Here is a 15,955-nt window from a genome sequence, read left to right on the forward strand (position 1 = left end):
TGCACTCGCCTCAATGAGAGCGCCCGCCAAAACGAGGTCGTTTGGCGGGTTGAGGCCGAGTCGAAATGACGCAAGATGGGAGTTAGTCGTTACCTTTTGGTCGGCGAGGAGCGACGTAGTCACATCGGGGACTGGTTGCGCCGTCATCTCTGGTTCGAGGGCGACGTCCTGCAGGCTTTCCGTGAGCGCGCCGGCGTCGTCTTCTTGCTCAAGGTCAGCGTGCCGCGGGGGGGCGGCGCTTGCCTCCGTCTCGAACACGAGGTCGACGTCCGGCGTGCCTTCCGTCGGGGCGTCGGGGGCGTCGATTCGCTCGACGGCCGACGAAGCGCGGCCTCCCGCCTGGCCTTGTCGGCTCCGCCTCCTCCTCCGTTGGCGGGGGAGAGAACGGAGCGAGCCCGAATGTTGCTCTTCCACCACGCGGGGAAGACGTCGTCGATTCCGCCGCCGGCGGGCGGGTTGTCGGCCGCCATTGTCGTAGTCGCGCGGCGGTGGAAGAAGTGTCATGTCGTAGCTGCCGTCGAAGGACATGAACTCAAGAGTCCCGAAACGAAGCACCGTCCCGGGCCGGAGAGGTTGCTGGAGACTGCCCATCTGGAGCTTGACGGGGAGCTGTTCGTCAGCACGCAGCAGGCCCCTACCTGGCGCGCCAACTGTCGGCGTTTCGAGACAGGGGGGTCCCTAAGCCGACGAGTGAGTGTGCTGCGTGCCCCAGCCCAGATGGGTCGAGCGCGTGGGCGAGCGCGAAGGGGGGAGAGGCGAGGTGGCCGGAGTCGAGCGTGAGAGAGGTGGAAGTCCCGCGGCCTTCGTGTTCGTCCCGCGCCCAGGTCAGGTGCGCTTGCAGTAGGGGGGTTACAAGCGTCCACGCGGGTGAGGGAAGCGAGCGGCCCCAAGAGAGCGCCTGTCCCGTCCTCGGTCCCGCGCGGCCAACCTTCCCTGAGAAGGCCCTGGTCCTTCCTTTTATAGTCGTAAGGAGAGGATCCAGGTGTACAATGGGGATGTAGCAGAGTGCTACGTGTCTAGCGGAGGGAGAGCTAGCGCCCTAGGTACATGCCAATGTGGCAGCCGGAGAGATCTGGGCACCCTGCTGGCGTGATGTCGTGGCTGTCGGAGGTGCGGCGGAGCCTGATGGAGGGACAGCTGTTGGAGCGGTCGAGTCCCTGCTGACGTTGTCCTGCTTCCGTAAGAGAGCTGGGGGCCGCCGTCGTCATAGAGCTTGTGGAGCGCCATCATTGCCCCTCTGGCGGAGCTGGCCGGATGAGACGCCGGTCTTGTTCTCCGTGACCCGAGTCGATTCGGGGTGGGATGATGATGGCGTCTCCTGTTGACGTGGCGGTCTGTGCTCTAGGCAGGGCGACGTAGGGTTTCCTCCGAAGCCGAGGTTGAGTCTGCCTTCTGTTGCCGTGGCCGAGCCCGAGCCAAGGGGTCGGGCGAGGCGGAAGTCGTTCAGCCGAGGCCAGGGCGGAGTCCGAGCCCTGGGGTCAGGCGAGGCGGAGTTTCGTCGTCTTCCGGGTCTTAGCCCGAGTCCGAGCCCTGGGGTCGGGCGGAGCGGAGTTTCGTCGTCTTCCGGGTCTTAGCCCGAGTCCGAGCCCTGGGGTCGGGCGGAGCGGAGTTCGCCGTCTTCCGGGTCTTAGCCCGAGTCCGAGCCCTGGGGTCGGGCGGAGCGGAGTTCGCCGTCTTCCGGGTCTTAGCCCGAGTCCGAGCCCTGGGGTCGGGCGGAGCGGAGTTCGCCGTCTTCCGGGTCTTAGCCCGAGTCCGAGCCCTGGGGTCGGGCGGAGCGGAGTTCGCCGTCTTCCGGGTCTTAGCCCGAGTCCGAGCCCTGGGGTCGGGCGGAGCGGAGTTCGCCGTGGCGCCTTTGGCAAGGCCCGATTGCCTGTCAGACTCACTCTGTCGAGTGGCACTGCAGTCGGAGTGGCGCAGGCGGCGCTGTCCTTCCGTCAGACTGGCCAGTGGAGCGGTGGAGTGACGGCGGTCACCTCGGCTCTGCCGGGGGCGCGTGTCAGGATAGAGGTGTCAGGCCACCTTTGCGTTAAATGCCCCTGCAATTTGGTCAGTCGGTGTGGCGATTTAGTCAGGGTTGCTTCTGAGCGAAGCCAAGGCCTCGGGCGAGCCGGTGATGTGTCCGCCATAAAAAGGGGGGCCTCGGGCGAGACGGAAGTCTCTCGAGGTCGGCTGCCTTTGGCCGAGGCTAGGCTCGGGTGAAGCGTGATCGAGTCACTCGTGTGGACTGATCCCTGACTTAATCGTACCCATCAGGCCTTTGCAGCTTTATGCTGATGGGGGTTACCAGCTGAGAATTAGGCGTCTTGAGGGTACCCCTAATTATGGTCCCCGACAATTTTAGTTGCTAACTATTAGTTTTAGAGGTTTGGAACAAGACCTTAGTTGGAGGCATTCAAACAACACAACTAATAGTTTAGCTATTAGCTACTTTTGGTTAGAGGCATCTAAACACCCCTAGCTAATAGTCCAGTTAACTATTAGGTATACGGGGTGAAAACGGTCGGAAACGATCGGTAAACACAAAAACCATTTTCGTTTTCATATTTTTCCTCGGAAACGAGATCGAAAACGGTAACTCCGGAAACGAAAACGATATCGGTAATTCGGAAACATCGGAAACGAAAGTTCGGTACGAAAATTACACCGGTTACGATCGGAATCTAAAAATTCGATCGGTAAAAACTGTAACTTGTACCCTCAATTGACTTCAAAAATTCACGTAAGTCATACATTTATATAAAATTAATAATAATATATAAGGTAGCAGGCCACAATAAATATATAAAGTAAGAAATCATAAAACAATAAAATCATTATTATGTATTTAAATAAAGTAGAATCAAGATGTGTATAATGATATGGCATTTACATTCTATTTATACACCTACTACTTGGTATAGTCAATATAACTAGTGTCATCTTGGTACTTCTTAAGTTCTCATTCAAATTATGAATATATGTATCAAGAGTAATAAGAGGTAAGAAAACATAAATAAGATTTATAAAAGTTTCAAACGATTCTAAACTATATATCATTAGATAGATCTTGATTTTAGAAAAATAATAAAATTAGTTTTATATTTTTCTAAGCTAAGATGAATTTATTATGAATTTATAAGATTAGTTCAGATTTAATATTTTTTTTGAAAAATACCAAATTTATTAGCGACGGTAAAATACCAAATAAAAACGGTAATTTCCGGAAACGATCGGAAGAAACCCAAACCGTTTCCGTTTCCGAGTTTTTCTACCGATTCCGTTTCCGTATTTTCGGTAACCGTTTCCGTTTCCGTTTAGACCTAAATTTCGGTAAAATTTCGAAAACGATTTCCGGTATCTGAAAATTACTGTTTCCGTTTTCATCCCTAGGTATACCTTCAACTCCTCGTTAGTTATTAGCTGATGGAACCTAGCTAAAAGTAGATAATAGTTAGTCAGTTGATTTCACTAGCAATTTTTTAGCCAACAAATATTAGCTCTAGAATCGGGGCGTTATGTCGGTATGTACTAGATCTAATAGTTAGCTGCTAAAATTAGTTGAAAATATTCAAACAGTCTAACTAATAGTTGTGCTTTTTAACAATTAGCTAGTAGTTAGCTAGTTTAATTTTACTAGAATTTTTTTTACCCAACTAACTAGCAATTTCCTCGGAACAAACATGCCCCATAAACTGAGTCTGCACTGAGCTACTCCTGGCTACCGCACCACGCTTCACCCGGCGTGCACTCCATCTCTCTGGGACGACTACGGCCGCCGCCGCCGCCGCCCCCACCTACGCCAGGTGCCGAGGCCTTCGTTGGCCTCTTCGCCGGTGACGAGAACCTACCAGGTATTCGCACCCCTTCTCCTCCTGCGATGCGATGCCGAGCACCCAAACCCTATCTGCTATTTGATGCCTACTAGGAATAACTTCGAATTATCGCAAACATTGCTGGGTCCGCTCCTGACCCATTCTCTTCCCTTCCCTCTGTGCGAAACAGAGCATCTGAACCCTTACTTGAAGATATTTTAGCTACATGTATTCGGATCTGATCTAGTTAGAAGTGTATAATACCATCTCAAAAGAGTTACAAGTGTATACATGTATTATGACTACTAATTTCCATTTTTCGGCAAAATTATTGGTTGTTCATGTGTACACACATGTCTTTTGCTGGTTCGCCCCTGCTTTTATGCTCCAAGACAGACTATTCGGTACTATTTTCTGTATTTCCAGAATGCATCTTTACTGCTACGTTTTCTGCCTGCAGACTTGGAGCAAGCCTCTCAACATGTCGTGGGCCGCAATCGAGAATGATCCTGGTAAAATTATTTTCTGTTGCCAAAACCAAAAAGTTACATTTGTTTAGTTATATATTGCAAGTTTTTATTTTTCTTTTTTAACACACGTTCTAAGTATGGCATAATAACATGGGTTCATCCTTGGCCCTGATTGAGTGATTGGCCTTTTTTAACTAATTGCTCTTGAAAAGAAGAATCGACTCTTAAGAATACATGCATTTTGTATAGGGGATTCATATCAGTCATGCTGATTGATGATTGCCTAACGTCATTTTATTCTCATTGGATGTTGATACTATTGGTTTGGACCAACCTGCAGTAGCAGTGTTTCATACTGCATTACAAAGATAAGCTTTTCATAACAGTACTACATGCAAGTTGCAACCTGCTTTAGTAAGGTTAGAAAATTGGGATGTATATGCCTGCTTGCATTCACCTGTTGCACCTTAGGAAGAGCGCCCATGTCTTTTGGGACAGCGAAGTAATACAATGATATAATTCTCAAATTCGAATTCATAGAATTTCTGCATTTTTTTGTGACATCTCGGAGTAACACAATAGTCATTTTCAATTTAGAATTCCATGTATTTCTGCCTTTTCATATTGAGCTGTCACAGAAACTCTTGTCTCTGGCATTTGCAATGGAGTGGGAGGAAAACAAAATTCTAGAACCTAGACCTCCCTTTCTCCATGTACTATACACTTTGAACTGGCCCACACTGTTATCTTTTTTCTCGCCTTGTAACTGCTTGCCCCTTTTTTTTGGCAAAGGAGAAATAGCTCATGAGCTTTCATATCTTGTATATTCAGGTGTTTTTACGGAACTGTTGCAGCAGATGCAACTGAAGGGTCTTCAAGTAAGCAATCAACTATCTTCACTCTATGAGTCTATGTTCTTGCTAAAGGTAGATGGTTAGCTAACAGTCACCCCACCTTTTAACTTATATATACAGTAAGATCACGAGTTTGTTGAATTTGATATATGTTTACACCTTACCGAAGTGAGCATACGATGCACCTTTTTTTGTTAGTGGAATGAATTGTAAGCAATTATCCATACACTCATTAGAACCATCTGGAAATGTTTTGCTTGTTTAATACTTTCATTACTTTGTGTCAGATGTTGCCTGATATAGCTCATGATGATTATATGATAAAACAACCTTAGTGAGTTGTTAAGGTCCATTTAAACATATAAATGACCATCATTTTAGTTTAGCCTAGCTCTTTAGGGTGCCTGAAGCCCTGAACCATGTAGCTGCCTTTTTACAAGACCACAACAGCCTTTATTTAAAACATGCTGTAATCTATTCTAAGCATACTCGGATAGTAAAACAGTGGCAGGTGTTTCCCCTTCATCTGTTGATCCATGTAGCTTGTTCTTGTGCTTTTGAAGCTTTTAGTTGTTTCTAATAATAAAACTATAGATAGTATGCGGCAACATAGAACATAAATTTACTTTTTCCAAAACAAGAGTGAGGCTCTCCTATTTTGCTATTTCTTCCTTTTTGTGAAACTTGACATTTCTTTTACATAATAAAAAATCGGGCAGATATACTCTGTTATCTTTTTCATTATCAGGTTGATGAACTCTACTCACTTGACCTGGATGCTCTCAATGATCTTCAGTATGTTATCCTACATCTAGCATTAATATGAATGCCATTATTTTTCTGAGTTAACAGAACCTAATCTGTGTTGGCATTTGCCAGGCCAATATATGGGCTAATATTGCTATACAAATGGCGACCTCCAGAAAAGGATGAGGGTCCTGTCATCAAGGATGCAATCCCAAACCTTTTCTTTGCCAACCAGGTCAGAAGCATTCGAGTTGGCAAGCAACTCCACCCACGTTTATTCCTCTGCATCTCTTAAAATCAATGATGTTCTTCACTTGCAGATAATTAACAAAGCCTGCGCAACCCAAGCTATCGTTTCGGTTCTCTTGAACTCTCCTGGCATTACCCTTAGTGATGAGCTTAAAAAGCTCAAGGAATTTGCAAAGGATTTGCCACCTGAGCTCAAAGGACTGGCTATAGTAAACTGCGCAAGCATTCGTATGTTAAACAATTCGTTTGCAAGGTCAGAGGCCTCTGAGGAGCAGAAACCACCTAGCGGGGATGATGATGTATACCATTTCATAAACTACGTTCCAGTGGATGGTGTCCTGTACGAGCTTGATGGGCTAAAGGAAGGACCAATAAGTCTAGGGAAATGCCCAGGTGGTGTTGGTGATGCAGGGTGGTGGCTTAGGCTAGCGCAGCCTGTGATCAAAGAGCACATCGACCTGTTCTCTCAGAACGAGATAAGATTCAGCGTGATGGCGATCTTGAAGAACCGGAAGGAGATGTTCACGGTGGAGATCAAAGAACTCCAGAGGAAGAGGGAGGGCCTCTTGCAGCAGATGGGCGATCCCAACGCAAGCAGGCATGTTGAGCAGTCACTCGCGGAGGTGGCAGCTCAGATCGAGTCTGTGACGGAGAAGATCATAATGGAGGAGGAGAAGGTGAAGAAGTGGAAAGCGGAGAACCTGAGGAGGAAGCATAACTACGTGCCCTTCCTATTCAATTTCCTCAAGATTCTCGAGGAGAAGCAGCAGCTGAAGCCCCTGATAGAGAAGGCGAAGGCGAAGCAGAAGTCCCACGGCCCCAGCTAGGTGAAAAGCCGCAATGCACCTACGTACTGTCTCTTTTAGTTGGGGTTCCTTGTAAGATTGGAGTTCGCGTATATGCTTTCTGTTTTTAGTTTAGGACAATTGCACCAATAGGGTGCAACTGCAGATTTATCCCTGTTTTTTAGACTTTGCGTGTGTGCCTTTAGATTTTTTGAAATGAAACTGCTGTATGTCTCTATTCCGTTAAACCGTTGTATGTCTCTACTTCGGTTAGTCGTATTTAGTATTTAACGGTGTCAAGTCTTGATAATACGACAAGGGATAATTATGTTAGTGTCCCTGTTTTAGGGTAGAACTGTATATCTATCCTTGTTTTTTAGACTTTGCGTGTTTGCCTGTACAATTATTATGCTTAACATGATGAGGATGTTATGCTCTTATTATGTTAAAAACATAGTTAAATTGTTGACAATTTTCTATTTTAAAAATAATTTAAATTATTGCAAAATAATTTGGATTGTTGTTAAATCTTTTATTATATTTGAAATATAATCAAATTGTTATTCAAATGATAAAATGGTATAATTGTCTTTTTATTAAGACTTGTCACCGACTAACGGAGTAAGAGCATACAACGGTCCGTTCTGAAAAATATGATCAAACCGTTCTGAAAAATATGATCAAACACACAAAGTTTAAAAAGCAGGGGCAAATTTATGATTACACTTTAAAACAAGGGCATTGACGATTGCCCCACAATTACGCCAATGCCCCTGTTTTGGGACAACAAATTTGCCCTTGTTTTTTTACTTTGCACGGTCTTATAAATTATAGACCTTCCCTTTATTTTATATTATACTTTTATTTATGATTACAAATTTATACATCTGCCGAGAAAATGAACATTGGTCTCCGGTCTCTGGGACCCGTCAGTTAGAGAGTGCACCGAGGAAAGAGCCCTTGATCGCTGGGGCCATTATTCAGTTGGGAGAGGTGAATACGACAACTCTGACACTGAGCCGGGCGTGTTAGATGGGAACCACTCGAGTGGATCTCGCGTCCGGCCCCAGACTGACCCGCCATAAATAGTCGACTGCATTTAACCACGCCTGACACTGAGCCACAACGTGGGCGCCGGTCTGGTTCCCACTCATGACCCATCGGGTTGCATAGCACTCATGACCTACGAGCCCCTCGGACTGTGGCGTATTAATGGCTCACGCGCCCCTCGGCCTGCGACGCACTCATGGCCTATTGGCCTAGGCCTAAGTGCGCGGACCTCTGATAGGGCGCTACACGACGGGCCACGCCGAGCCCCAGGCTACGGAGGTCAGGGGTCGATGTAGCCAAAATGATGGCGCTTGGAACCATCGCAACCACGCGTCATCCACCACAATAAATACGATACAACCAGACAATACCGGGCCCCACAAGTATGCGTGGCTTTACCCCGAGTAGAATGCCGGTTTTACCCTTGCCTTACGGTTCCTTCCTAAGGAAGCCACCATTGACCGACCCTTCTCCCAGCCTATAAAAGGGAGGGTTGGCCTCCAGGCAAGGGGACTGGTTGACAGGTTAACTGGTTGGTTGAGGCGAGTTTTTTTTGACACTACAAAAGACAACCAAACGACCCCGGACCCGTTCATACGAAGCACCCATAAGGATGAACAGGAGGAGAAGGAGGAGCGCCGACGAGGACCAGGAGGCCGGAGCCCCGCCACAGAGCTAATACTTAGCTAGGACTCCACCTTGTAGCTTCTAAGCTCCACTTCCACCTCGAAAAAAGAGACTTGGGAGCCTCTCATCCCTCTCTCGCGTGCTTGTAACCCCTACTACGAGTTTTGATCATCAATGGTTCTAGTAGCGCAAGCCACCAATGATTGGAAGTAGGGACGTTCTACCTGAACTAGTATAAATCTTGCGCCCAATGCACACACCCTCTAGTACCCTAGTGCATGAGGGCTAAGGGCATTTCTAAATCATGTTTGAGTCTTAGGGAATGTCTGACTCATGGTTTATCGTGAGAGAGACAGTGAGCCACCGGACCCGGCCGAACGGGTCTGGCAACTATATGAGTCAAAACCTGGGAGTAAGAGGATGCTCATCGGCAGACCCCGTGCCTAGATCCTACTAAAGCAACCGGGGCCTAATTCGGATTACCCGTTTGTAGCTCACTGAGCACCATGATCTCGACCATCGAGGGAAGCATGGTACGGCTCAACCTTCCCCTTCTAGTGAAAGGGATGCATAGGAAGAGTATTAAAAAGATGGGACGCGCCCCCAGATAGATCCATCGTAACAAACGGAGAACTCGAGGGCTCGCTCCGCCAAAAGAAGGGTCCATGATCTCAGCCACTAAGGGGAGCAATGGTATGGCTTGCCCTTCCCCTCCCAACATACTAGATGCATGGGAAGGAATAAAGAAAAGATGGGACGTGCCTCCCAGACAGATCCCCCGCAGCGAATGGGGGTCTCGGAGTCTCGCCCCACAAAAGGAGGTTCGCCATGACCTCCATCGTCAAAGGGAACATGATATAGCTCGCCCTTCCCCTTTTGGCGGACGAATTGCATGGGAAGGAATAATACGCCCCTAGATGAACCTGTCATCATCAATGGAAAGTCCAAGCAGCAATATGACGGGCCACTGATGGAAACATGCTCGGGGAACAACACAGCCGGATCCCGCTACCCATGAAATAACGCTCTTGATTCCTCCTAAAAATGAACGGGGTGTCAGGAAATAGGTACGACCGGCTTGATGCCAGGGTGGGCCAGAAACTTATGGAACCACCTTCTAAGGCCCATGAACCGCGCCGAGGCCGCCTGGAGCGCAATCAGGGAATAAAGGAAACCCCAAACTAAGTGCACTGAAACTCATTTTTCACATTGAACGATAAAAATGCCAGAGGCATGAAAGGAAGGGAAACCATTCCATCATCAAAGTTTAAAAAATATTACAAAAGCGTAGGGGCGGACACGCTTAGGGTGTCCTATGGCTGAAGCGACTCATGGACACATGCTAACTAGGGGGATCCATTGATCATATCCTCTAGCGGAAGGATGTCAACCACAGCCCCAGCAAATATACTAAATTCATCCTCGAAGTCGTATAGGGCGCCCATGGTTGCGTCCTTCAATAGATCGCTAGTGCCAAGCTTGTAGCCCAACTGGAACTGCATAAAGGCTAGAGCCCCCACGACACCATGACAAGTGCCACGCCGGAGAGCCAGGCACACTCGGTTAGCAACATCGTGAAGGCGCTCTCCTCGATCGACACCCTAGGACGGACGAAGGCGGCCACTTCATCCACGCCCTCATGGAGTTTTGCGACCTCTAACTCCAGATTTAGCAATGACATGGGAAGAAGAGAAATAAGTGAAAAAACACCCAAAAAAGGGACCGCCTTCGTGAAAGGGGAAGCAGTGCTAACCCGCGACACGGCGGTCCACCTCCACCAGGCGATCACGGAGACTGGCCACCTCATCGTCGGCAGCCTCGAGCGCTAGGTTGGTGGCGACCAGGCTCTCCTGGAGATCTGAAGGGCTCTGCGACGAGAGGATCGAGATCCCACCTTGGTAAAAAGACATCCTGGAGTCTTTTCTTTGTCCCATCGAGATCAATTGGCTGCACAAAGAAGAGGATAAGATAAGCACAACCATGAGAATTAGGGGGTAAGAGGGTAAGAGCCCGTGCCCCGAGTCGACCATCTTCTGCTGGAGAGGACACAACACCGGAGGGCGCTCGGGGCACTCTTCCACTGGATGCCCGAGTCCATAAGGGGCCGTGAAGAAATTGCCCCTCGACGAATAAATCAAGATAGGGCCAGGTGTAACAAAAATGCCCTGGGATATATCATTTATGGAAAGGTGCACTGTGTAACGAAGCAACGCGAATGCCAAACATCACGTATGTAAGAAGGCAACAAATTGGCGTCGTTACGAAAAAGCTACAAACATACACGACGGAAGAGCAGGACACCTCTGACCCGTTATCAGCCCCCGAAGGGAGATACTCTCTCCTCGGGGGCTACTGTCTTTGGGGCTCGTTAGTCGGTTGGGAGAGGTGGATATGTCAATCCTGAAAGAGCTCACCCGGTCAAACCTCACGCCATCAAGCCTGGGGTCGGCCATGGCGGAACCTGGCGATGGGGGGGGGGGGTGTTAGAAGGGAACCACTCGAGTGGATCCCCGCGTCCGACCCCAGAGTCGACCGCATTTAACAACGTCTGGCACCGAGCGAAACCTATTCACCCCCCTCTAGGTGCTCTCAATGTGTTATACCAGAGTATGTGGCCATTTAGTGTTTGATTTTACAGGATCACCTATTCACCCCCCTCTAGGTGCTCTCAATGTGTTATACCAGATGAATATATATCATGAAGAATTAGAATTTTGATACTCACAGGAGTATGAAACTGAGCAGGGTCAACTGTAGGGAACAATGGAGGTGGTGGAGCGAAACCCTATGCGGCGCCAAGGCTCTGCATGTACTGGAACATCTCCGCCATCCTTGCCTTCATCTGTTGACATTCCCTCCTCTCTGTTTCTAGCTAGGTCTGTAATATTCCAAGCCAATGTTAAGGTATATAACTCAAGGAATGACGAGTTACAGAAGCACTAACCTCGAGTTTTTATATGCAATGATGTGAGCTGTCCTGCCGAGGTCGTATGGCTGGGCTCGAGCTCATGCTCCTTGGTCGCACTTGAGACAGAGTGGGAGTGTACGATGAGTCAATTGCCCCGTCGGCAATCCAGTATCGCCCATGTCTTTTGCCTCCTCCGACCCTCATGAGGACATCAGGGTCGATCCGCTCGGTCCTCAGATCGTATTCTGGCCCATGGACCTCCTGTGGCATGGCGGTGAAGTCAAGAAGGCAGTTGTAGACGGCGGGGTTGTTGTACGCCTCGGGCCTATCATCCGGGTTGTATGTGACGTTGAACGTCGCCTTGCCCTTGTGGGCCATATCATAGGCCGAGAAGATGGAGCAAGGCTGGCCACCATGTGACGCCGACTGCAAGAAAACCAACAAGATAGTTAGAAATAATATCTAATCCAGTGTTATATACCTAAATAAAAAGTATTAGTTTATATTATGAATTTGAACACATAGTGCGTCTACATTGAAACTCTATGATTTCATGTGTAGGCCACTTAGGTTTCTACACATAGCGTGTCACAACTTTCTCTAAATATTCTAAAAAATTTATCACATCCTCTACATATGATATCATAACATGTGGACAAGTTTTATGATTTTTTGACTTTGTTTGTGTTTTATACAATTTTTAACAACTTGATGGCAAGTTCATGGTCATGTTTAGTGAGCATGGTGCTCGAAGATTCCGGTCTGCTCCTAGAATCGGTCGTAACTTGTGCTAAATAACATGGACATCATTTTTGCATGCACGGTTTCCATGTTTCGGATGACTTGCAGTTCGAATCTGAATTATCCGAGGAAATTCAATTAAATGAACTAAATCTAATAGTTATAGGAAACACTTTTATAATTGTGCCAAAATGGTACATGTAGGTCTACATAGTGTAGGCACAAACCACAAAAAGTTTGACTAGAAAAAGAAAAAAAATAAAAATATACTTTGCCGAGTGTCCAAAGGTGACACTCGGCAAAGCGTAATGTGTCGAGTGTCAGACGTAGGACACTCGGCGAGTGTCAAAGCCCGACGCTTGGCGAAGATAACGACCGTCAGCTATAGACGGCTGCTGACGGCCCTTTGCCGAGCGCCCCTGTTCGTCGAGTGTTTGGCACTCGGCAAATGTTTCTTTGTTGAGTGGCTTTCTGTGTCATTACCGAGAGCAGGACTTTGCCGAGTGCCCGACAAAAAGCACTCAGCAAAGCGCCGAGCACTCGACAAAGAGTCGAATTCTGGTAGTGAAAAGACTGTATGATACAATTTTAAGTCTCTAGATCATAAATGTAGTTAAGAGACAATATATAGATCGAGTCGTGTAGAGACAGTCTATTCGTGAAGAGACCATCTCTTGTTCTTTTTTCATTTACCCTCTAAAGATAGTCCCCATATATATTAAATGAGTTGTACATGCCCGTAGTCTCCGTTAATGTTAGATTGAGACTAATATGAGCATAGGTATTTGATGTTACTAAACGGGCTAAAAAATCAACATTAGTTTCGATTAAAGTTAAGTAGTTATATATATTCATATATGCTATACTAGGTCCATGCCCGTGCGTTACAACGGGAGTAAAAAATAGATACAGATCGACATACATCACTAATCACTTGAAAACATTCCCCCTGCTGGACCTCATGGCCGACCCGGAGTCCGGCATGGTGGACAAAGCCGCGTACGTCCTCCACTCCCTAGTGAGCTTCGGCGAGGGCCGCACCGCTGCCGTCGAGGAAGGCGGCATCCCCGTCCTGGTCGAGATGGTGGAGGTCGGCACCTCGTGCCAGAAGGAGATCGCCACCCTCTCCCTCCTACAGATCGGGATCGGTCGTGATGGGGCAGACGGGGATCGCGTAGCAGAGGGGGAGGAGGTCGGCGGGGTCGATGGAAGGTGGTCGTTGATGGCGGTGGGTCAGAGGTAGTTTTGCAGACGGGATCTGAGCGATTGGGGAGGAGGGCGCGATGGGGCGGATGACGGGGATCGGAGCAGAGGGAGGCAGAACCGTGCACCGTGAACGCCTACACTGTAGTCTTAAGAAGTAGTATAGATATAGATTGGTCCGACTATAGAAGTATGCTAATGCACTTATGTCCAACAAGATTAGGCTGAATCACATCTGCAAACCTTAATTAGATGAAATAGTACATGTGCAACAGGGGTGTTCTAGCAAACCAAAAAGACCACCCCTAATTCCTCCATCATCAGAGAGTAAATATTAATAAGATTTTGTTTCTGTTCATAAGCGCAGCAGAAACAACAAGTCCCTTGTCACACTCACACAACATGCTTTACACTAAAAGGTAGCCAGAGGAGCCCCCCTCTCTCGAAAAGAAAGACATCCAAAGGAACTCAAGGAACCTGATTAATAGTCTGTTAACTGATGTAACCTGAATGTTCGTTACCTTTTGAAAGTCACCTAGAGGGGGTGGATAGGCGAAACCTAAAAATTATAATTCTAAATCCAAACTAGATCCCTTGATTAGTGGTTAGAACAAGATTCACAATTATCGGAGAATAAAACTAAGTACTTTGCTTGCAACGAGTATTGTTTTCAAAGAGTGCGGAATTTAATTAATAGCAATACTACTAGAAGTGGAGAATAATGCAAGAGGGCTTAGATAAGAAGAGAAGAAACACAAGTTCTTTCTTGCAAGGAGTTGCTTCTCTAAATGTGAATTTAACTTGAAGAAACACAAAAAGATATTAGCAAAGAGTAGCGCAAGAGAACTTAGAAATGGAGAGAACAAACAAATCACAAGAAATAAACACAAGAGACACGGATGATTTGTTTTACCGAGGTTCGGCCCTCGAAGGCCTAGTCCCCGTTGAGGAGTCCACTAAGGACGGGTCTCTTTCAACCCTTTCCCTCTCTCCACCGATCACCAAGACCGGCGAGCTCTTTTTCTTCTCAAGGATCACTTAAGACCCCGCAAGGATCACCACACTCTTAGGTGTCTCTTGCTAGCTTTACAAGCCTCCAAAACTTTGGAGGAAGTTCAATGGGAGTCAAAACTCCATGCACGAATGATCACAAGATGTAGCACACACTTTCTCTCAAAGATTCTCACAAGGCACTATTGCTAAACTCACACGAGAAGCTTTCTTTTGCTTGCTCTCTCTTTTGTGGCACTTGTGTGGGTTGTAGTGGTCTAAATCTTGTGTATAGGATGGATCAATGAATAGAGGTGGTTGGGAGGGCTTGGATATGTCAACTATATGACTTGGAATGTTGCTTGGACTCCCACACCTTGAAGTGACCGATTGGGGTGGTATTTATAGCCACCAACCAAATTGTAGCCGTTGGAGAAGGCTGCTAGCGATGGGCGCACCGGATAGTCCGGTGTGCCACCGGACAGTGTCCGGTGTGTCGCCACGTCACCCTGTCGTTAGGGCTTGGAGCTGGTCGACCGTTGGAGGCTTCGTCCTCATGCGGCACCAGACAGTCCGGTGCCACACCGGACAGACTGGTGCCCCTCTGACCTTCTGCTCTGACTTCTGTCGTGTTACTGTGCTGCACTGTTTATCCTTCAGAGTCGACCGTTGTGCGCAGATAGTCGTTGCTCCGCTGGTAAACCATCTGGTGGTGCATCGGAAAGTCCGGTGAATTATAGCGGAGCTGCGCCTGGAAACCCAAAGCTGAGGAGTTTGGAGTGTACGGCCCCTGGTGCACCGGACAGTCCGGTGCGCTAGACCAGGGCACACTTCGGTTTCCTTTTTGCTCCTTTCTTTTGAAACCTAACTTGTTCTTTTTATTGGTTTGTGTTGAGCCTTTGGCACCTGTAGAATGTATAATCTAGAGCAAACTAGTTAGTCCAATTATTTGTGTTGGGCAATTCAACCACCAAAATCATTTAGGAAAAGGTTTAAACCCTATTTCCCTTTCAGTCTCCCCCTTTTTGGTGATTTATGCCAACACAAATGAAAGCAAATATATAAGTGCAGAATTGAACTAGTTTGCATAAGGCAAGTGCAAAGGTTGCTTGGAATTAAACCAATTTATACTTTTATAAGATATGCATGGATTGCTTTCTTTCTTCTAACATTTTGGACCACACTTGCACCACTGTTTTGTTTTTGCAAATGTTTTTGGAAATTGTTTTTCAAAGTCTTTTTGCAGATAGTTAAAGGTATATTAATAAGATTTTGAGAAGCATTTTCAAGATTTGAAATTTTCTCCCCTTGTTTCAAATGCTTTTCTTTTGACTAAACAAAACTCCCCCTTAATGAAATTCTCCTCTTAGTGTTCAAGAGGGTTTTTCTAATTTGAAGGAAGATCAAAATATTTTAGATACCAATTTTGAAAAACTCCTCCTCAAAATATAGATACCAAATGATATAGAATTCTTAGAGGAATACCAATTGAAGACATTAAAACCTTTATCTCGAATTTTTTTGAAATTGGCATGGTGGT

At 47.0% G+C, this 15,955-nt stretch overlaps 1 protein-coding gene across 2 annotated transcripts; it reads left to right on the forward strand.

Annotated features, from left to right (window-relative positions):
• The first annotated feature begins 3,655 nt into the window (after positions 1 to 3,655).
• LOC100191319 (uncharacterized) lies at positions 3,656 to 7,334 on the forward strand. 2 transcript variants are annotated; one of them, XM_020546933.3, is made up of 6 exons: positions 3,656 to 3,830; positions 4,252 to 4,303; positions 5,093 to 5,187; positions 5,864 to 5,910; positions 5,995 to 6,097; positions 6,183 to 7,334. In XM_020546933.3, exons 2-6 carry the CDS (start codon positions 4,273 to 4,275, stop codon positions 6,936 to 6,938), a joined length of 1,032 nt encoding a protein of 343 aa, XP_020402522.1. In that variant the 5' UTR covers positions 3,656 to 3,830; positions 4,252 to 4,272; the 3' UTR covers positions 6,939 to 7,334. The 2 variants fall into 2 exon arrangements, with proteins under 2 accessions (XP_020402522.1, NP_001130225.1); NM_001136753.1 differs by having other exon boundaries at positions 3,709 to 3,830; positions 5,093 to 5,139; positions 6,183 to 7,228.
• The last annotated feature ends 8,621 nt before the right edge of the window (positions 7,335 to 15,955 follow it).

Source organism: Zea mays, chromosome 1 (assembly GCF_902167145.1).
Source record: "Zea mays cultivar B73 chromosome 1, Zm-B73-REFERENCE-NAM-5.0, whole genome shotgun sequence".
NCBI lineage: Eukaryota > Viridiplantae > Streptophyta > Magnoliopsida > Poales > Poaceae > Zea > Zea mays.

Excerpts from the sequence above, each read along its gene's own strand:
- LOC100191319 (XM_020546933.3), top strand. The coding sequence starts at position 4,273 with ATGTCGTGGGCCGCAATCGAGAATGATCCTG. Across the intron at positions 4,304-5,092 it reads CGCAATCGAGAATGATCCTG|GTGTTTTTACGGAACTGTTG; the intron begins GTAAAATTATTT and ends TTGTATATTCAG. Across the intron at positions 5,911-5,994 it reads GATGCTCTCAATGATCTTCA|GCCAATATATGGGCTAATAT; the intron begins GTATGTTATCCT and ends GGCATTTGCCAG.